The 24,301-nt window shown below is 33.5% G+C and overlaps 1 protein-coding gene across 11 annotated transcripts in view; it reads right to left on the minus strand.

Moving 5' to 3' along the window:
- EHBP1 (EH domain binding protein 1) overlaps positions 1–24,301 on the minus strand; it is a 343,070-nt gene that overhangs the window by 192,542 nt on the left and 126,227 nt on the right. For all 11 annotated transcript variants that reach the window (XM_028168400.2, XM_028168401.2, XM_057558222.1 and 8 more), the window contains exons 6-7: positions 15,794–15,975; positions 13,073–13,212 (exon numbers count right to left, since the gene is read on the minus strand). In XM_028168400.2, coding sequence (XP_028024201.1) covers positions 13,073–13,212; positions 15,794–15,975 — 322 coding nt within the window. The remainder of the gene's footprint in view (positions 1–13,072; positions 13,213–15,793; positions 15,976–24,301) is intronic.

The following is a 24,301-nucleotide window of genomic DNA, read 5'->3' on the forward strand; positions in this document are numbered from 1 at the left end:
ATTTGTTTTGTAATATTCTAAATTTAAACTATAAGTTTTAAGAATATATCTACATGAATCATGAACATATAAGCACTTGTTCATATTCTAGAATTTTAAAAATCAGCACAAAATAAGAAAAGCAGGCAATAGCTATTTTCTACTCCTGCTTTCTAGGGAATCTGTTCTTTTAAGGGAACTCTTGAGTGTTTGCTTTAGGATATCTTATAATTTAGCCAGTAAGAGACAGAATAAAAAAGACAGGAACAGGTAGAAAAATCTTAAAATAAAAATTCGTTTTGTGCATAAAGAGAATTTTTTAAAATGAGTCATACATATTGTGGACAACTCCGAATATGTGAAATTATGATTCACTGGGTGAAAATTAGCTTGGAATAAAATAATAAGAACCTACTAGAGTATTCTAGTTAATCCTTGCTGTTTCCAAGCTTAAAATCTGAGAATAACTTAGGCATTAGGACAAACCAAATAGATCCAGATCATTCAGTGGGAAGTAAAGAAAATGGTTAGAAATAGACAATAGTTGTAGATTCAGCATAAAATGCTGTTTTTTAACACTGTAAATCTAAGTACACATTCTAAATTTTATGTGAACCAAATAATAAAATACACAGTTGTAATAAGGTTGCCTTCATCCATTCATTTGTTGTTGAACAAATACTCGTTTATCACCCTGTGCCAAGTACCATGCTTGGAACATAAGGATGAAAAAAACATAGTATTGTCCTCATGGAATTTACCATCGATAAAGATAGAAATTAATACAGAAACAGACAATAAATGACTACTAGAATATTAGGTGGTCAGAAATGTGTATTGTTGTATAGATCTTTGAGCCAAATACATATGAAAAATTGACATTCATTTCCCTTGTCTGAATGAGAAATATATTTTGCATGAATAAAAATGCTTGAGATAGTCAAAGTAAATCATAGAAAATAAAGAGTAAACACAATACCAACTGAACTCTTAATCTGAATGTGAATAATAAGAGTTAGTCAACCTTTATAAAGTATCTTCTTCCATTTTATCCTGCCAAGAGTTTAAATCCCATTCTGACTCAAACTAACCTAGCAAATTCCTCAGTAGGCAGAGTTTATTCTTAAATTAGATCTTTTACCCCCGACTAGTAGTCATTGTAACTTTGTAATTTTCAGGGAAGTATAATGGAGAGAATCTATGCCATGTGATTACCAATGCATGACTGATTTTTTAAATTCATTACTAGTTTTGTATTTTTTAAAATTTGCAGATGGTTTATTTTTAACTTCAAAAATATGAAAAAAGAAATATTAATAACAGTTAACATTTATTAAGCAGTGGAAAGGGCTCTGCATATGTTATGAGTTAATTCTCATAAACATCCTGAGGTATTATTATTAATATTCACATTTTATCATGTATATTAGTATCATTTATTTGCACTGTATTCCCAGATGTGTAATTAAGAGGCTAAAATATTTTAAAATAATGTTCAAAGATTTGTAGTTTTCTTTACACATTTTAGTTATTTAATATTCTTAGATGTAATCTCAATGAGAGTAGAAATAATTTATTTAAGCACCTTATATAATGAGCAATAGAGGGAATACTGAAGAAATATTAAACTTGGTTCTTACTTTCAAAACATTATTATTGTTCCATTATAAACTTTTAGGTACAATGTGGGCATTTATTTAAATACTATCAAGATGACTGAATTACATGACTAAATTATTTACACTGTAATTTTTCTGAATGTTTAGAATATTTCCTTCCCCTCACCATGCTTTTGGTGATACCTAAAACCACTGATAAAAAAATAAACAAATAAAACCACTAATGACCATTTCCTCATTAATTAACCCAAAGTAATTTCTTATTTCCATTCTTGTCACTGATGACAAGTTGTCCTTCCTATCCTAGCTTTCCCTATTTATCTATAGCTTAAATAAATCCTTACTTAACACCTAGAACTTCTGCTTCTAGAACTTTCATTCATATTAACAAAGTGAAAAGGTAATGCTCCTCTTATTTGGTATGCAAATAAATCTCCATCCAAATCATAAAAAGAAGCAATCTCCAAAGAAATACCATTTACCTATATAAGAAACATTTCTCAGGTACCTATTATACTTTTTGGGGACAGACAAGTAAAGCAATATACAGTGTATGATAAATATGATATTTGTTATGACTGAGATATGTATCGTAGGGTATGTGAAACTAGAAGAGAGGCATACAACTCAGTCTGAGGTCAGGAAGCCCTCCTGGATTTATTCAAGGAGGATTTATTGAGTGAAAATAAGGCAAATAGACATCATTATTACTATTAAAATAAAGGAGAAACTGGAGGGCATTTCACAACGATGAAAGGGAGGCGAATGAGAACATGATATACTTGAGGAACGGCAAGTTGTTTGGGGTTTAAGATACCAGGGATGGGGAATGGAATGAGATGAGGTTGGCAAATGTCCTATCATGAAGGTTACAGTGACCAAAATAAAGAATGTGAACTTTACTCTGAAAGCTCTGGGAATCCATTGTAAGATCAAATGTATAGTTTAGAAACATCATTCCAGGAGCAACATGGTAGCTGCACTTGAAAAAAACAGGATAGGAAGCAAAAAGATGAGTAGTTTAGCATTACAGCTCCATGAAGGGAGGCACTTAGTAAATATTTGCTAATTAAAGAATAGATTAAGAAGAAAGCTTTGATGGTTAATTTGACATGGGGGATGGGGAGAGGAATCTAGGATACATGCCAAGTTTGTGTATTGGGTGACTGTGTGGACATTAGTTCTAGCACTGCAGTGGGGGCTACTCAGTTTGGCCATACCAAGCTACAGGTGCCTGTGAAACTTATGAAAATAATTCAATTGGCATTTGCATATGTGGGTGCACAGCTTAAAATACATAATTTTGTTATGTATTTCTCCTTTTAAAAAAGTACTTTTCTGTTACTTCCAAATTTCCTGCAGCCAATGTGTTTTACATGTATAATCAGAAAAACAAAAATTAAAAATTTAAAAGAAGATTTACAACACAAATTTATTCCCAGAATTTTTTTAAGTGGGATGCTTTCCCAGTAATATACCACCCTGACCAAAAAAAATCCCTGGCCCAACATATTTATATAATACTTCTTACTTATTAAAGCCTTGTTTCACCAAAAATTTACACTTTGGAAAATGTTAATAATGCTATGTAATAGCACAAAATAATTTCTACCCTAGCACTACTCAAACTGAGCAATAAACCTGTAGTGTAGCATTTAGTCATCATAACAATGTGTCAATCTGGACTTGCTTCACACTGGTGAGAATAAGAAGGAAAACTAAATTAGGGGCAGGCAATCGAAGCACAGGATCAAGTAATTTGAGACTCTTCTTTACATTAGGAAGGCAAAAGAAGAAATTGACCACCAGAGATTATCACACTGAACCAAAACAGGGGGATGGAAGTGGTGTCACAAAGAGTACGTGGGTTTTTCTTTTAAGAAAGTCTGTAGTGGAGTTAAAAGGGCAGGGTGTGGGAGGGTCTGCCTAGAGCTAGACCATACCTGCAAATCTTGCAGCATCCTCATTCTTCTCGCCAAAGTATAATAAGATTCAGTACAGGTATATCTCATTTTAAGATGGTCTAAGATAGTAACACTGCAAATTCTTAATAGAGATCAAGTTCCCAAAGATGTCACTTTTCTCACGGGCTTGAGCCCATAAATATTTGATTTATGGATACAACTAACAGGTTTAATAATGTGATTTTCAATCCCTTTAGCAGGTCATATTGTAAATGAATGAATGAACTGAATGAAAGTCATAACACTTGCTGTAATTTTTATAAAGGCAGAAAGACATATACCTTATATTTAAATTTTAGCAATTGTGTGTTTTTAATCTATGTGTTTGTCTTATGTCTGTCTACATATCTATGCATATATATGTATCTATCTACAATATATTTCATTTATCTCTAGAAATGTTATAGTTTAAGCTACCAACCTAAAATTTGGTGGCTAAAAACAAATGATTATCTCTCACAGTTCTATGGGTTGATGCACTCAGCTGAGTAGTTCACTGCAGTTAGATGGTGGCTTGAGATAAAGTCATCCAAGGCTTGAACTGGGCTGGACGTCCAAAATGGTTTCTTCACTTACATGTTTGGTGTTTCAGCTGAGAGGCAGGAACAACTGGGAGCTGGCCAGGCATCTCTCTCTCTCTCCCTCTCTCTCTCTCTCAAGTGGCCTGTCCATATGGGTAGTTTGGGGTTCCTCTCAGCATAGCAATCTTGGGGTAGATGGACTTTTTACATGGCAGCTGGTATCCCCCAGAGAATGCACTAGAAGAGTCCCAGGTAGAAGCTACAAGGCATTTTATAACTTAGCTTTAGAAGTTACAAAGTGTCACTTCCCCACTGCATTCTACTGGTTAAAAGTGATTTACAGGGCCAGCCCAGAAGACAGGGAGGGGACTATAAAAGGGCATGAATATTGGGAGGCTTGTTTCATTGGAGGACAATCTTTGAAGACTAGCTACCACACAGTAGATCAATAAATCAGAAAGTTGAAATCATTCATTTTCTTACTAATCTAACATATTTATAATAACTTTTATGTTAACCTTCCAGTATTTTACTTATGCACATATATGAAAGGCACAAATCTTAAACTGTACAATTCAATGAACTTTGACAAATATATACACCCAGGTGACACAAGAGGAAGAACATTGCGTCACACCCCCCCCACAATAAAAAAATCTCATGCCTCTTTTCAGTCAATCCCAAAACCCACCAGCTATAACTATTCTAACGTTTTTAATATAGGATTAGTTTTGCCTCTTCCAGAACATCACGTAAATGGAATCATACAGTATATACTCTTTTATGTAAATCCTCTTTCATTCAGTATAATGGTTTTGATATATATCTATGTTGTTAATTCATCAATAGCTCATTTTTATTGCTGAATAGTATTCCATTCACAAATATAATACAGTTTAGCCATTCTCCTGTTGATGTATATACACCTGAGCTGTTTCCAGTTTGGGGCTGTTATGAATAAAAATATTATGAATATTTTTGTACTAGTCTTTTTGTGGATGTATGTTTTCATTTCTTTTGGATAAATATCAAGGAGTGGAATTGCTGGGTCAGAAGGTAGGATACATTTAGTGTTATAAAAAACTTCCTAAGTTATCTTACCATTATACTCTCCATGAACAATGGATGAGAGCTCCATTTGGTCCACATCCTTACTGACATTCAGAATTTATTGCCAGTCTTTTAAATTTTAACCACTCTGGTGGGTGTGGAGTTGTGTTTCATGATGATTTTAATTTGCTCTTCCCTGATGACAAGTGACACTGAGAACATTTTCATATGCTTACTGGCCAATGGTGTATCTTTCTTTGTGAACAACAGGTTTGAATCCTTGCCCATTACAAAAAAAAAAAAAAAAAAAAAATAGGGTTGTCTTTTTATTATTGAGTTGTAGGACATTAAAAAAAATCTATTCTGGATACAAGCCTGTGTCAGATATATGCTTTATGAATATTTTCTTCTAGTCTGTAACTTGTGCATACATTTTCTTAACTGTCTATTTCAATAAGCATGCGTTTAAAATTTTGGTCAAGTCTAATTCATCAAATTTTTCTTTCATGGCTATTACTTTCTGTGTCTTGTGTAAGAATGTAAGAACCCTGTGCCCACTCTCAGGTCACAAATATATTATATTTTTTTATTTTTCAGAAGTTTTATAGCTTTAGCCTTTACATTTAGGTCCATGATCTGCCTTGAATTAATGTTTGTGTATGTGTAGGAATTGAGGTTTTTTTTCCATATGGACATCTAGGTGTTTCAGCATCATCTGTTGAAAATATTTTCCTTTCTCTACTGAATTATGCTGCACCTTTGCTAAAAATTAATTGACCAGATAAGTTTGGGTCTATTTTAGGATTTTCTGTTTTGTTGCACTGATCTGTCTATCCTATGTCAGTACCATACTATCTTGATTATTATAGCTTTACAGTAAATCTTGATGTCAGATAGTATTAACAATTCTGTTCTTTTTCAAGATTATTTTGGCTATTCAGTTCCTTTGCATTTCCAATTATATTTTAGAATCAGCTTTTCAATTTCTATTTTTTTAAAAAACCTGCTAGGATTATGAATGGCACTGAGTTGAATCTACAGATTTGGGAGAAAGTAACATCTTCACAATACTGAGTTCTCTAATCTATGAACAGAGAATCTCTATTTATTAAAGACCTTCTTTAATTACCTTCAGTAATATAGTTTTCAGGGTAGAGGTTTTTCCACAGCTTTTGTTAAATTTATTTCTAAGTAGTCTGTTACTTTTAGCCTCCATTGTAAATGAAATTGTTTTGTTAATTTCATCTTCCAAATGTTTGTTGTTCATATATAAAAATATAAATTTTCTATACTGATTTTGTATCATGTGCCCTTGCTAAGTATAATATTGAATGAAAGTGGTGACAGCAAACATCCTTGCCTTGATCCCAATCTTTGGAGGAAAAGTGTTCAGTGTTTTATCATTAAATATGATGTTAGTTGTAGCTCACCATAGATGCTATTTATCAAAATGAAGAAATTCCTTTGCATTAAAACTTTGCTGAGAAACTCGGTATTGAATTTTTTCAAATGCTCCTTTCTGCATCTATTATGATGATTACATGGTTTTTCTCCTTTATTCTGTTAATATGGTTAAACTGACTTTGCATTCCTAGGATAAACCCTTAAAGAATGCATATTGGTACTTAAATATTAATTATCTCCTGGCTCCTTCCCTAAATAAATATTGGAGAGCTTCTAACTTCTCCTTCAGAGCTCTTACTTCCATCCTGGCCCTGTCAGATGGGCTCTCAGTATCCACAGAATTCTTCCAGAGTCTTGTAAGGGGTGCCAGAGAATGTTCAGTTGTCATTAGTACAAACAAAGCAGCATTAGGGATTAAGAGTGATATAGAAAGTAGGCTGAATTTGTAATCTCTATCTTCTGCCACTTCTACTATTCTCTGAGTTGACACATTTGAGTTCTAAACATTGGGAACAGATACTCTTGCTTTCTTCAGTCTCTCACCCTAGGGTCTCAAACTTCTTTAAGAAAGAGGTAGCTTGTACCTTACAAACTTTTTAGCTCAAGGAACTAGAAATGCCCCACCTCTCTGCTTCTACCCTATTTTCCAACCTTAAAACCTAGATAACAGATGCAGTATTCCAGAAATTCTCATCCTTCACACAGATCTCTAAAATAGGTGGCCATTTAAAATTATTTTACTTTATAGAGTCCACAGCAATTCTATGATTTTGTTAATCAGTCTCCTAAGTACTGGAGAGTAAATGCCCAAGTAAAAACCAGAAGCAAATTAATGGATGTATTTTCTGACCAGGGCCCCAAGTTTATTCTGAGGACCCTTTTAATCTAAGAAAAGAGACCTATTTATCCCCATTCATAGCCCTAGCAAGTAGGACATTTAATCTCAGAGGGCTGAGTCATATCATAATCAACTCTAGATCCTCAAATATGAACTGTTATCTCCTCTACTAAGATCCTCAAATATGAACTGTTATCTCCTCTACTACCATCTGTGCTGTAAGATTCTGTTCCCTGAAGGTGGCCAATATGTCACTCTCTCTTCCTACTCCTGAATTAACTTTACCAACTATAGGAAAAGGATTAACAAACACCAGGCAACATGCTTATGGTAAAAATAAATCCTGATTTATAAACTGCATCTGGATGGGAGGACTCTAAATGGACTATATCCCTGATGGAAGGCCATAGCTTGAGCTTCTCTAATTGTGGAGACTCTCGTAACTGAACATGTCCCTTACAGGGACCCTGAAAACTATACCTATCAAACTATTACAAAAGATAACAGTTCTTGTGCAACATGAAGATTCTAAGTCAAGGTAATCCCTGCTCCTAACTATGTGGATCTTGTCTCCTTGTACCCAAGTTGTCATTTGGGGGAGAGGTCAAAGAACAGTACCTAGGCTGTCATGAAAACTCCAGTGAAAGAGGAATGTTCTGCTGAATGCTGTTTCCTGTCCAATATCCTCCTAAATGAATCTAATACTAAGTTTGGGCTATTCAGGTCCTGTGAGTCTGAATGCCTAACTAGAATCCTTGCTGATCTTTGCCACAATTATAAGTATACCAGGGGCCTTTCAGGTGTCTCATGATGTCTGGTTTCCCCAATAATGCTCTGTTGTAAACTGTTTCGTTTAAAACTAATTTTCTGAGCTACAGTCAATAGGACTTTGCCACTTATGCAGAATGTCTTTTTTTTCCCCTTTCTGTTGGTGTGTATTCAGAAATTGAACATGAATCCCAAAGATGGTCATATCACCAAAAACTGGTTCAAGCATTGTGAGGTTGCCATACAGATGTAGGCATTGTTTTGAAACCATATATACTTTCTAATACCAGCTACAGTAGACTTTCCATTCAAAGGCTTTGTTTTTCCAACTCCAAGGTCAATCACTCCCACTACATTTCAGTGATTTTTCCAACTGCCCATTCATGGGTGCTGCACCTCTGCAGAAGACATCTATACAGGTAACTTCAATAAAAGTTTCCTGCCTAAGAGCCAGTCCCTGTATCCAGTTAGCAGTGAATTCTGTCTCAGACAGACAGAGTAGGGGCTTGTGATCGGACTAAATATATATACCATGAATTTACTTTTACTTCTAGTAAAGTCTGTAATTTTGGAAGATATACTTTGTCAGTTACTAATGATTTACAGCCATATTCCACAAGAGCACAGGCTAAATGAATAGCCTCTAGGTGTCAATCTAAGATATACCCAAAATAATCCTAACAGTCTGTTTCTTCAAGAAGCTTGCAGCTTAGTTGAGGAAATAATGTACCCATATAATTTTACTGATATAATGTGATTGCATTTTATGCATTTATAATATATACTTAATACAGGCAAAATTTTAAATAATAATTCCTTTCTCCATAAAAATTGTGTCAACAATTTTTAAAGCTGCAAGAAAGTGTGAACATAAGCTATGTTTAAGTTATTGCCACTTTAGCTGGTAAATAAAAATACCCACCATACTTTATTTGTACCATGTTTATAAAATACATTCATTTTGCTTACTCTTAAGCTATTATTCAAACATTACTATTGTTAAATTTTAATATAGTTTTTATTATCTTAAAACTATTTTATTTAAACAGTTTTACAGTGGTAGTGCTGGTGCTGAAAAAATATTCCTGAAAGTTAACCTTGGAATGGAATTTACAGGTGCTAAAAAATGCAACTCAGGAAGCCAAACAACTGCCATAACATGCTGTGCTATTAATTTAAGTGATTGTCCTCTGCAAATATAATAGAAAATGCTGAGAAAAAAATGTAACATCAAAGCACAAGTATGTTACAATGATTGTGGGTTTACCGACTTAGAACTTGAATGTAATCACCCACCGTCCCTACTTACCTATGCTCCCTCAACACACATTTTATATTCATTACTTTTGGGAAACTAGTCTTCAATTATTTAAGGTCTGAATTATGTGTCTCCTCCAGATCACATTCTTTCCATAAAATGGGACCATCCCATCTTACATAAGATAGTATATGATCAAAGGTCAAAATGAATGGAACAAGATAACAAGGCAGAGTGATCAATATGGGCTACAATAGGAGATGGAAGCCCTCTCATTTATGGCCTTTCAGTTAACATATTTTAAATTCTCAATGTGTTCCAGACAATGTGCTAGAAGCTAGAGACAAAAAAATGATCAGAACATGTCTCTACCTTGAAGGAATTTCATAAAATATGGACAGTAAATACATAAATAAATAATAACACAAACCGGTAGCATTCTGAAGAAATTCTGGATCATCATAAATTGCATTAAAACGATTGCTTCAGTTAGGGTCAGAGAATTTTAGGCTATCTAAAAAAGTTATTTCTGCAGTGGAAATTTTAGAAATTAAGGTATATATATGTATGTTTAAGCAATAAGGGTTGCTATGGTATGAATGTTTGTGTCCCTCAAAATTAATAAGTTGAAATCCTAATTCCCAATGTGATGGAGGTAGGGCCTTTGGGAGGTGATTAGGTTATGAGGGCAGAGTCCTCATGAATGAGATTAATGCCCTTATAAAAAAGACCCAAAAGAGTTCCCTTGTCCCCTTCCACCATGTAAGGAATACAATGAAAAGTCTGTGACCCAGAAGACGGTCCTCATCCGACCATGTTGACACCTTGATCTTAGGCTTCCAGCCTCCAGAGCTCTGAGAAACAAATTTCTGTTGTTTATAAAGTACCCAATATTTTGCTATAGCAGCCCAAATGGACTAAGACAAGAGTTCTGTTATAAAATCTAATTATTACTGAATCCTTTCATTAAATCTGTATTTTGCTCAAAATATGTCCTTTCTTTTCTTTTCAGCACAGAACTTGTGACATGCTGCTATCACCTTTTTTTCCCATTGCTATGATGAAAACAGTACAACATTGCTCAAAACATCTATGACTATGAAAATGTGTGGTTTTCTTGTTGCTACCTATGGTATTAGTGCCTAATTGAGATTTAGTTTTAACCAAAAGCCATATACAAAGAATAAACCATATTCTCTAATTAAAAGGTCAAATCACATCCCACTGGAATTATAAAAAACTCATACTGTAAGAAAATGCTTGCATTTTTAAATGGTACAGCAGTAGCACAAAGCATAGAGTGATCAAGTTTAAGATGGAGAGGGCATGAAAGGCTTCTTAGAGGATGTGGCAAAAGAATTAAAATTTGAAGGACAGGTGGGAAGTCATTGGAGGTGGTAAGGGAAGGACACCAACTTACCTTCCTAAGTACTTCAACTAGCCAAATAAAACAAAGAACTCAAAGATAGCAAAGACATGGCATTTTAAAAAGTATTGTATGATTTTGCTGACATTATAAACAATGCAAATGTCAGCATTTATTATTGAAAAAAGAAACCCAAAATGTTATTGAAATAAAAATAATAGCCAGGAGGGGTTAGAGGGAGAAATTCAAATAAAGAGAGGAGAGAATCATATTGAATCTCACAAGGTGAGTCAACACATTCTGTTTCATTTTTAATGTTAGTAGAGAAATACAGGTTCATTCAGTTATCCCTCTAGCTTATTTATTTTAGAGGATACTATTCTAAAATGAAAACAGAGGATATATAACTTCCAAATTACTCTATTAAAAAATGCTTAAATAAAGAACATTTGAGAATGGCAAAATGTAAGGGGTGGGTGGGAAAAAATAATAAGAAAATTCCCAAATAAAAGTATAAAGTAATATAAGTGAAATTAAGTATGTCAGCTATCAAGAAATACAACCAAATACTGTTTATAAAGAGAAGTATTTAACACAGATAGGATTAAAAATAAAGTGATAAATACACCAAGTACAAAGAAGGCATGGATTACATATATCAACATCAGGCAAAAATTCAAGGCAAGAGGCATTAAATGGGGCAAACTGATCAAATTATAATCCACGATGAAGCTATAAGAGAATAAATTTTTATAAACTAAATAATTTAGGACTGAAGTTCTCTGTCTTTCACTGATGAACTATACAAAAAGCATAAGAATATAAATGACTAAATAATATAAATGTAAAGTTTGGTCTAATAGCTACATGCTGAATCTGACAAATAGAATATACATGTAAAAAGATATTTATGGAAAATTTACAAAAACATCAGATATCTACACTACAAAGAAAAAGATCTCAATCATATTTTTTAAAAAACTGAAATATGACAGGCTTCAGAATCTTATTTGAATTAAATTAAACTAGAAATAAATAAACTAGAAATAAACACAACCCATGACAAAGCACATTCTCCAAAACATTCCTGGGTTAAATAAGAAATCAACATGGCAATCATAAATTAGAAAATAATGCAGCTGACCCTTGAATAAAACAGGGTTTAGGGGCATCAACCCTCTGTACAGTGGAAAATCCACATATAACTTATAGTCGGCCCTCTGTATTCATGCTTCCTCCAAGTCCTCAGTTCTTACATATGTGCATCTACAGATCGTGTAGCACTGCAGTATTTACTACTGAAAAATATCTACATACAAGTGGACCTATGCAGTTCAAACCAGTGTTGTTTAAGGGTCAACTGCAATTTATAAAATTTGCTCAGGACAAAACGTCTATCTTTGCATACAAGTCTGATCAATTCCTTATAACAGAAGTATTGCAGAGGTGAAGGTCATTGGAGTTGAGGAAGTCACAGAAGTTTTTGACTAAGAAATTAAATTGGTCATCCATGTGATCAATGGAATTCCCCCATACGATAGCAAGAATTTAGGCAAAGCCAAGAGATGGGTACCAAAGTGCCCAATGAATTTGGAAAAGTCACCAAGAGGTGAATAGATGATAGAAGTCAAGGGATAGCAATCCAGAAATTTACAGCAATTTATTAGCTGAAAGGAGTATGTATATAGTGCTTGATTTTCACTCCAATAATAAAGGTATAACATCAATTCCTTAAGGGTGCTAGCCAGATTGATGATAAACATTTATTGACCAATTAATACAAAGAGGTTCTAACCACTTACCATCTTAGTAGTTTGATCAAACCAGCTATAAGAAATACTTGCATGGAAGTGTCTAGATATAAGGATACATAAGATGTATACAAATTCAAAACAAAGAATGCCCATACAATTTATGTGAATAAATGAACAGGAGCTAGGAGAAGGTAGCCAATGCATCTCCTCATCTTACCCTTAAGACAGATTTTTACTTATAGAGGGTTCATCCATACATTGACAAAATAAGTATGAACATCTTTAGGCTACTTTATACTATAATCAGTAGTTCCAATAAAGTTTGATGCTTTCTTGACTAGCCTTGGACTTGATCTTAAACTGCTAAAATCTGTTATTTCCATCAGCACGTAAAGTTTCCAGAGAGCTAAATGGTATATTATATTAGGAAGCCTTAGGAAAGAAACAATACCTTGTTAGTGGAATTGTTTTCTTCCTGGGAAACAAGAATGAGTTTTTCAACTCTGCAAAAAAAACAGATAAATTTTTAGTTTAATGAAAATAACACCAACCTGTAATTTTTGCTGCCTTTTCCTCTTGGTTCACTCGGTTCTCATCATCATCTTCATTATCTTCCTCAAAGTCATCTAAATTGCCAATGTCAGCTTGCTTCATACTCATCAAACTAGCCAAACTTTGCATGTCTTCATCCCTATATCAATGATAATACACAATTTATTAAATGACATTACCTTAAAAAGGGTTGTTTCTTAAGAAAATAATATTAATACATTTCTTCTTTCTAAACATTAACAAGACTTTTTAAACAGTTATAAAAAACTACTGAACAATCTAAATATTCATTCATTAATTTTTAAATGGCACCTTTAATTAATAGAAAGCAAACAGGATTAAAACTAACTGGTTAGGAGTTAGTTTAATTCTGTGCTGCAGATCTAAAATTTTCTTCATGGAATTAAAGTATGGTTTTCTGATCATGAAGTCTGGAAACAAAAATTTGTTTCATAAAACAGTGGGACAGTTTGCAAATCAGATGAGATCTAGACTTTAAAAATATTCAAGTTTGCAGAAGGAATTAGAATAGAAATTCTTAATCTGAAGTTCATGAACCCTTTTGGTTTTGTGGGTAGGAGTAAAAAAGAAGTGGTAAACCCCTGTAAATTATATTTAAATCTTGTTTAACTGTGCATTTTTCTCAAAGGAGTTAAAACTCCCCTAAAGTTAAAAAACTACAATAATTGAAATAGCACCCGAAAGCCTAGCCTTTTTAAGAATTACAGGATAGAAAATGACTTGGGTTAGTTAAATACCATACGTTTGACAAAATATGAAAATGTTTTTATATCTAAGTATTTTAAGTATAAATTTATAAAGTTTACATTAAATACTCTAAATGTTAAATAATTTAAGTTTTCTTGACCTATTATTTTACTTTAAATTTCAAATAAACTACAGTGAATGAAACATATTTCTAACATGATACATACAAACTAAATTTCAATCTGCTATACTTCCCCCAAATTCAGAAAACTGAATTAAAAGTTTCTCATGTTTTTACCACAATAAAATAAAAACAAGACAAAACAAAACAAAACAAAACAAAACCACTGTTTCCTTTGTAAAGTAATGCTTGTTAACATTCACTTCTAAATATGGTATGATTTTGCAGGCTAAACTGGTTTTTGAAAATCTTTGCATTTTATCTCATATAAGCTTAGAGTTAACAAAATCATTTCTCCCTTTTAAGACAAATTTAGTGGCACAAAGTCTGCATGGACAAAAACAGTTGTATTACCTTATATGAATGCCTTACAAACTGCTTTCCCACCACCAGGGTATAATTTCAATATATAACAGTGTTCTTAAAATGTTAACTTGCTTAATTGTACCTCCTCTATTTTCACCCTGAACATTTTTCTTTGGGAAAGGTGAGTAGGCAAGGAATGAGGAGATAGAGAGGTGGTTTAGGGTGTTCTGAGAGCATTCTCCACTCAAATTGAGACATTTAGTTTGACTGAATTTCCTCTCACCCAAATTCCAATGAATGGTGCTAAATCACTTACTGCTTCTGCCCAGCGGAAAGGAGTCCACCTTCAAAAGATCTCTGACTTTTTCTCTCTTCTTTCTGTGTTTCCTTTCCTTTCATTTTGGCTTGAACTTCAGAGTAAGGTCTTTATTTTAAACTTTTCAATATTTAAGTCTACAATTTAAAGTCCTGAGATGAAAGACTAATTGCTTCCATCCTGCACTGTCCCTCCACCACACTCACATAGAAGCCAACTTTCTAGAGAAGAGGCTTACTGTTATCTACCAAGTCATTTGTTGCCCTGTAGATGAGTGCCAAACATCTCTTCTTGACTGACGTACAGAATCCAGTCTAATCAGTCAAGTAGACATGGCCAATTATAGTAACCACATTCCACTAGGTCAAACACATTCAGAACTGTGATGCAGATTAGACTGCAATGTTCACAGCTGCCTTCTTCCTATCACCTTTTAAGTCTTAGGCACAGAATTTCCATTTCTCCTCTCACTGATCTTCCAGTCCAAGTAGGTGCTAACCCTTTCATTACACCCAAAACTTGCACTTACCATTGATTTGACTGTATGGAACAACTAAGATAAATGTTAGTAATTTTTTCCTGTTCTAGGTATGTTTACCTCTTTTTAACCAGTTAGAATTTTACTCTTTTAGGAGACTAGAACCAGGTGTAGGAGTTATCTTTGCGCAATGCCTATTCAGTGCTTAAGAAGTGATATTTGAAAAAGATAATGGTCATAGCAAACTGGTTATGTAACTGTACTGTACCTTCCTATACAAGTTTTGGAAGGCTGAGCCAAAGAATATGCATTGGCAAAAGTTCCTTTAATTCTTTCATTCCTCTTATCCTAAACTTTTCATTTTGGCTTCCTCTCATGCCTCAGCTGCATCAAACAGCTCTACAAATTGAACTGTGGACTTCAGAGTACAACTACTTACACTGAAGACATTGAAATATAAAACAGACCCTTATGATAATCTATAATATACAATTTAAATTTTTGAAAATTGCTATAGTCACTTTTATATTATTGATCATTCTCTAGAGTTGAAAGAGACTATAAATAACAAGGAGTACATCTAATTCAGCCTCTGAAACAAAGAATTGGCAGGAATGATTGGTATGCAGTAGGATATTCTCAACTGTTAACAGTTTACTGAGTCAAAAGCTATTTACCTACAGTGTTTTAAAACATACTCTAAAGCAGCTTATTTGATAAAAGAAACTTACGTGGCTTTTCCTTCCCGAAGGAAAATGCAAGATAATGAAAACTGAAGAGTGGCAGATACAACTTTTTTAGACAATGGCTTGAATTTTAACTTGACATCAGTCTGAGTTGGCATTGGGCTTGCATACTGTTTCATGTTGATGCTGGTGGTAGCAAGAGCTTTCCTTCGACCAGAAGGGGATTCCTGGAAGGTAAAAAATCATTATGTAATTTGGAGTTATTTACTTTACAGCCAAATATTTTTGAATGTTATTTTAATAATATGATTAAATAGCAGTTGAGACTTCCCTTTCCAATGAATTCCTATAACATAATATTGAAAAAAATTGTAATAAGGTTATATCACAACTTTCATATCTTTAAGTAAGTAAGGCAGATAAAAACTTGGAGAGAGCTGGCTCAGAGAAATAAGGGAAGACTAGAACAATCCTAAATATCTCAGGAAAGGAAAAGCAAGGAATGCAAACTAGGACAGAAAGTCTCCAGGGTTCCTGTAAAAAGAGGATCTAGCACAAGGCTAGGTGTCAAAAGTACTCAACAATTGTTTTCCTTACTTTAATTATATTTAATGTACCCTAATGATATCTCTTCTTTCTGAACAATTCCAGTTTCTTATAGAACCCCAGCCTCTGTGGCATTCTACCTCGTTTTTTCTGCAGTCTCTGAATTCTATCCTGTACTTTGAGACTTAATTCTTCCCAGGGCCTTTTCTGCTCACTCCAGTCTAAAGTTCTCTCTTCCTTCCCTAAGATCACATAAATCAAGTTAGAAAGAATTGGTTTCTCTGATCCTATGCCTGTGGTGGACATTGCTAATCGACCCCAGCAGATCTCAAGTCTTCTCCACACAGCTCTTGCCAATTCACTAGAAATGGAACACAGAATGAAACCTATTTGCTATCAAAGATGTTTAACATTCCATTAATAAGCTATCTCATTTCAAAATTATCCTTTATAGCATAATAGCCTAGGAAAATAACGAAAACAGAACAGCAAAATAATGACTGGGCATTAACTATGTATAAGACATGGTGTCAATTCTGGAAAGATATGAAGATGAATAAGACATAATCCCTGACTATATCTTCTAATGGTAGGGGGAAATCCTAGATATAGGGTAATTTATAAATAATGTAAACCCAAAGTCATATACCAGCAATCCTTGGGCTTTGCTGGTCTGAGAGTTCAGACCTAAAATAAAACCTAATTTCCAAGCAGTGTGACCTTGAGTAAGTCAGTAAACTTGAGCCTTGGTAATCTTCCCTATAAAATGAGGAGACCAAATAGATATCCATTCAAACTCTACAATGGTTTCCTATAAAATTACTCAATTTTCCAACCCAGGCAGGAAAAACTACCATTAACTTCTGAATTATTATTTAATAAATCCTTATTTGTCCTATGATTGACAAACTTGCCTAAAATAAGGATATACTAATTTAATCAAAATATTAAAATGGCCTTTTTCAAAAAAAATGACATTTCTGCCAGCAGAACAAGTAAAAATGTAACGTAGCATCCCTAAAGAATACCTTGTTTTAAAATGTGGTCTTATCTGTCAGATTATGCATAGCAATATTATACAGAACTATTAGTGCATGTAGATACTTTATGAATGAATTTCAAAAACGCATCAAGCACTTGAGAAGGATTTAAGCCCTCTCAGAAGAAATACTTAAGAATATGCAAATAACCTCAACTGAATCAAGTTGAACAGATGTGACTATCCCAAACAATACAAGTGTTCTTTCCCTGGTCGCTACTGTCAATCAAAGAATAAGATTAAGGTCCAAGGTTCTGACAATGTGCAAAATGAAAAAGTACGATCAGGGAGTATCAATTTATTACACTGATATGAACAATAATCTCTTATTGTACCTTTAGAATAGCTAACAACTACTATATAAAATATAGGATTTAAAGCCTCTGTTTTGAAAGCATGACATACAAATTGCTACATATTATTTTCAGATTTGTTAAACAAATCTGTTTCACAAAATATGACATTGATCCCTTAAGAGTAATTATTTAATTTTATAACCAAATAAACTATTAAAAATTAAGATAACTTGGAAATGAGCATAATTTTGAAAGCCTAGTTTAAAGATGATTCCTGCAAAATCTAGAGTTTTGATGATTAACATTCTGTCAATTTCATTTTTAAGGTAAAAATTACGTAGAAAAGTTTTCTGCTGAACTCAGAGAATTTTAAAGTATTTGGTATATTGGTATCTCTGAAACAAAAGGAAATGAAAGCTACTAAATTCTAAACACAATAGAATTAGCTGTACCACTTAATTAAGCAATTACTTGCTCAGCAACAATGAAAATGGCCCCTTGTAAGGTCTGAGCAGGTGAGCAGAACAGAGCTCTTTTGAGTCTACAACATCAATTTCTAATATTAACATAGGATCTCACTTAGAGTCTGCATCCTTGATGGGAAAAGGGGCCAAAATGATGTTTCTAGTAATTCTTTACCCAGCTCAGTCATTGTTTTCCTCTTTAAAATTAGCTAGTCATAGAAAATGCATTTTTTACAAGAACAATAACGAGAAAGACATAAAGATCTTTCATGGCTCTAACCCCAGCTCCATGAATCTTCACTGTTTATAACCATCAAGTCTATATATTTACCCACCCAAAATTGGTATCATTGTTATCATCAGTTCTATAAAGAAGAATAAAATAACGATTGCACTGCTATATGTTTTTCGTACACTTTAGTCCTTCCTTAAAACACCAGGGATCAGCCTGGCAGAGAGAGTTTAGAGAATTATACTGTTGTCAACGTCCTAATGCTATTTCATTTCACATGAAGGTTGGATAAGAGGAGAGAAATAAAAGAAACAGTAAGAGGAACCTTTAGAGAAAGGACGTTAGATAACAGAAGTCAATAAGAAGTGAATGTTTACATATGTCTAAGACTAAGTTTCTGACTCTGGGCCCATGTTTATACCTCTGTTTGTATGTGAACCTGGCAGTATTTGGGGAATTACTTCAAAATCCCTAAAGCAGAAGTTCTTAAACTTCAGTGCTTATTAAAAAACAAAAATAAAACTAAGAAAGCTTTAGATAGTTTAGATACCTGGATCTCACCCCTAGAGATCCTTAACTAGTAAAACTAGAGATGGGCTCAAGAATCTGCTGCATTTCTAAAACTAATAAGTACCCCCCTCCTCCCAAGTCCCATCCTGCCCCTCCCATAAGCACGCCCCTTCTACCAGGTGATTCTGATCCAGTTAATCGAAAATCACACTTTCAGAAATACTTCCCCTAAGGAAATTACTGCATAAAAGAAATTTTAATCTCATTTTTCATAACTATTCTCTGTTATAAAAAAAGACTTAGCCTATATACTTCCATTTCTTTGAAATCCACCTTATTACAGTTGTAATCAGACAAATCTGAATTAGAATGTGACACCAGCACTTATTCTCTAGCTAATCTTTGGCATATTTCTTCACGCATCTAAGCCTCAGTTTCACACTCTCAGACTGGCAAGTATTTTCAAATTTGGATAATACCAAGTGTTAATAAGGATGAGGGACAAGGCAAACTCTCTTAACACTACTGGAGAGAGTTTTGATGGATACAGCCATTTTGGAAAACAATTTGACATTACCTCGTAAAGTTGAACAGATGAATACTTTACGACTCAGCAATAATTCCCATCCTAGAAATATGTCCTAAATAAATTCTTGAAGTAACATATGAAAATACCTAGTAGAGTTTTTAGCATATAGTAGGTATTTAATAAACAGTATTTATTATTAATATTTATGGACCAGAACATCTGGAGAGAACATGTCTTGTCCAAATTATTCAAGTTAGGGTCTTCTTACAGAATAGTTCATTATATAATGTTTCATTTATTATGTACCCCAAGATAAATACAATTAATATAATGCCTTTCCTATTAAAATATTTGACTGATTTTCTCTACCTATTAAAACATCAAATAAAATAAACCACCTGCTAGAAATTTAACTCTTTCTCCCATATTAAGAAAACGGGGTTGGGGGAAGGAGAGAAGGAGCTTACTTAGATTTTATGATTTTTCAGAGCTTTATTACATAGAATGTTCTAAAAACTTCTGTCATGTACTAATACCTTAATTATCAGGTTTTTTATAACACACTGAAAATTAAACTAATGGCATTATCATTTGAGGTTTTTTTTTTTAACTGTGGAATACATCACACATACTAAAGTATAAAATATACAAGTACTACTTAATAATAAAATGAACATCCTGTACCGACCATCTTGCTTAAGAAATAGAACAATACCAGTACCTTAAAATCTTCATTTTCCCTCTGAAATTGCATCCGTCCCATTCCCTCCTCCAAAGGTGACTAGACCCTGAATTTTGGGTTACTTCTTCCCTTCCCGTTTTCAAAAAAGGAATACTACCTATGTATGCATCCCTAAAGAGTATATTACTAATGAATGGATAAACAAGAAGTGGTATATCCATACATTGGAATATTCAGCCTTAAAAGGAATGAAATTCTGACACACGCTACATCATGAATGAACCTTGAGGACATTTTACTAAGTGAAATAAGCCAGACACAAAAGGACAGATATTGTATGATTCCACTTATATGAGAAATAGGTACATTTATAGAGACAGAAAGTAGAACAGAGATTACCAGGCAATGAGAGGAGGGGAGATGAAGAGTTATTATTTAGTGGGTAAAGAGTTTGTGTTTGGGATGATGAAAAAGTTCCAGAAACAGACAGTGGTAAAGGTCATACAATACTGTGAGTGTAGTTAATGCCACAAATTGCACACTTAAAAATATTTAAAACAGTAAATTTTATGTTATGTATATTTTACCACAACAAAAAATGAAAAAAGAATATACTGTCTAGTTCTGCATGCTTTTTAACTTTTTATAATGAAACAACACTAACATTTTTGTAACTTGTTTCTTATGTTCATCACTAAGTTCTTGATATCTATGTTGATGTGTACAGCTGTAATTCATTAAATTTCACTGCTCCTAGTATTCCATTATATGAATATTCTACAGTTTACCTATCCATTTTACTGTTGATGAACATGGTTGCTTGAGTTTTATTTATTTATATGGAATTATTAACAAAGCTATCAATATTCTTATGTCTATATCCTCGTGCACACATGCAAGAATTTGCCTAGGACATATTTCTAGAATGGGTCATAGGATATGTACATGTTCAGCTTTACCAGAAAATGTCAAATTGTAATCCGAAGTGTCTTTATTAATTTACATTCCCTAAGTGTTTCCATTGTTCCACATTTATCAACACTTGGTATTTTCTTTTTCATTTTTGCCAATCTGAGATTATTAAATATTACCTCATTACAGTCTTAATTGCATTCCCCTGATTACTGATGTATCGATTATCCTTTCATAGTTTATTGGTCATGTGTTTCCTCTTCTGTGAAATCTTTTGTACTTTTTCCTACCATGCTGTTTATCTTTTGATTACTAATTACATATGCATTCTGGTACCGAATCCATTGTCACTTATATGTGCTATAAACATCTTCTTTCAGTTTTTAGCTTGTATTTTCATTCCTTGTGGAATCTTCTGAATGAACCCAATTTCAAAGTCAACATTTTCCTTTATGGTTTGTGGTTTTGCATTTTGCTTGAGAAAATCTTCCCAACCCTGAGGTCATAAAGCTTTCCTCCCACTCCTTCAAAACTTTTATACCTCTGCTTTTCATATTTAAGAGTATTGCCATCTAGAATTAATTTCTGTGTATGTTTTCATATAGGGATCCAATTTCACTTTTTAAAAAATTATGGGTAAATAATTATCACAGCACTATTTATTAAATAGTCCACATATATCCATCCTTTCCCCCATCTACAATGCCCACTCTACCAAAAATCTGGTCTCAATATACAGGTCAATGATTTCTAATTTGGTACCACTAGCCAATTGTTCTAACCTCACAACAAGACAATATCGCCTTAACTACCAAAGCTTTACCTTTTGGGATAATTTAAGATTTTTTTAACCTTGAATCTATGGCAGATTAATGTGGTAAATTAGTAGATTTTCTAGAATTAAAGCAACTCCACATTCCTGGGAAACATTCAAAAAACATCCAAAGTTACCTGAGCCTGCTTCCTTTTGGGGAAGGTTTCTAATTACTGATATAATTTCTTTAATGATTACAGAGGTAGATGTACAATGTCTCCCTAAATCAGTTTAGATAAGTATTCTGCCAAGATTTCAAATTTAGTAACATAAAACTATTTAAAATATCTTTTTACTATTTTAATCTCTGCAGAATCTATCATTTTGTACATTTCTTTATTCCCAGCACTATTTGTGCCTTCTCACACTCTTTTGTTCCTAGATAATGCTTGTTATAAATTGTCTCTTTCATTGGGCATTCCAAATCAATGACTTTTAGCTTTCTTGATTCTTTGGAGTGAATGTATATTTCTATTTCAGTAGTTTCTGCTGCTCTTTATTCCTCCTATTTTCCTTGGGTATATTCTGTTCTAACTCCTGAATTCTGAGCATTTCTTCTTTCCTGATGTAAGCATTTAAGACTATATATTTCTCTAAGCACTGCTTTAAATATGTCTCACATTTTTAGTATGAATTATTTTTGTTATTCTGTAGTTAAATATTTTCTAATCTTTCATTACAAGTTCTTTGACTCACAAGATGTTTATAAACTTTTTTCTTCTTTATGGAGTTTTTCTACTTATCTTTATGTAATGATTACTATTTAATTGATTTAGGGTCACAGAATGTAATTTTTGTAGTGTTAATCTTTCAAAATGTATTAAGACAAGCTTTATAGCCTGACTCATGATCAGTTTTCATAATTGTTCATGGGTCTTTAAAGTATTTAACTGGTGTGCATGCACTGCTGTCTACTTTCACAACAGGATCATTTTTATGCAAAGTCACCTATCGCACCAAATCATGGTATTTCCTATGTGATAAGGACAAACAGAGCAGTAGAAATTTCAAATGTGAGGTTATGGGACATTTTCTAAAGGACACAAATCAAAAAATAAATAAGTGAAAGAATTGAGAAGCTGCTCACAGACTTCATCACAGGCTCCTCTTGCTCTTTCTGATATAACCTTTTATTTTAGGATTGTCTCTTGTAAATAGCATGTATCCAGAAAATTTTTGAATCCAGTCTGATAATCTGTCTTTTACTGGAGAGTTTAGATGAACGGTTCTCAAATGTTTTTATCTCAAGACCCTTTTACATGCTTTAATTGAGAACAACAAAGAGCTTTTGTTTATGTGGGTTATGCCTGTCAATATTTGCCGTATTAAAAAATATCAGAAATTTAGAAAATATTTCGTTCATTCAAACATAACTAATAAACTCATACGTTAACATATTTTTATGAAGAATATATATACTTTCTTTTTTAAGACTATAGTTTTAGAGCAGTTTGAGGTGTGCAACAAAACTGAGAGGGAGGTAAAGAGATTTCCCATAGATCTCCTGCTCCCACACATGCACAGCCTACCCCATTATCAATATCACTCACCAGAATGGTACGCTGTTTACCACAGATAAACCTACACTGACATATCATAATCACCCAAAGTCCATAGTTTACTTTAGGGTTCACTTGTGGGCTGTACATTCTATTGGTTTGGACAGATTTTTAATGACATATACCCATCATTATGATATATAGGGTATTTCACTGCCCTAATCATCCTCTGTGTTCTGCCTATTCATCTCCTCCACACCCCACCACTGGCAACCACTGATCTTTTTACTGTCTCCATAGTTTTGCCTTTTCCAGAATATCAATTAGTTGGAATCATACAGTATATAGCCTTTTCAGATTGGCTTCTTTCATTCAGTAATATGCATTTAAGGCTCCTCCATGGCTTTTCTTTTTAACACTGAATAATATTCTATTGTCTGTATGTACCACAGTTTATCCATTCATCTACTGAAGAACATCTTGGTTGCTTCCAAGTTTTGGCAATTACGAATAAAGCTGCTATAAACATCCATGTGCAGGTTTTTGTGTGGACAATGGTTTTCATTTCTTTTGGGTAAATATCAAGGAGTGAGATGCTGGATCATATGGTAAGAGTATGTTTCATTTTGTAAGAAAGTGCCAAACTGTCCCAAAGTGGCTGTACCATTTTGCATGCCCACCAGCAATGCATGAGAGTTCCTGTTGCTCCACATCCTCTCCAGCATTGGGTGTTGTCAGTGTGACAGATTTTGGCCATTCTAAGAGGTGTGTGGTGGTATCTTGTTGTTTTAATTTGCATTTCCCTAATGACATATGATGTGGAGCTTTTTTTTCATATGCCTACTTGTCACCTGTATATCTTCTTTGGTGAGGTGCCTCTTAAGGTTTTTGCCCCATTTTTTAAATTGAGTTGTTTTCTTATTTGTTTCTTTGTATATTTTGGATAACAGTCCTTTATCAGATGTGTCTTTTGCAAATACTTTCTCCCTGTCTGTGGTTTGTCTTCTCATTCTTTAGCAAAACAAAAGCT

This window comes from Balaenoptera acutorostrata, chromosome 12 (genome assembly GCF_949987535.1).
Source record: "Balaenoptera acutorostrata chromosome 12, mBalAcu1.1, whole genome shotgun sequence".
NCBI lineage: Eukaryota > Metazoa > Chordata > Mammalia > Artiodactyla > Balaenopteridae > Balaenoptera > Balaenoptera acutorostrata.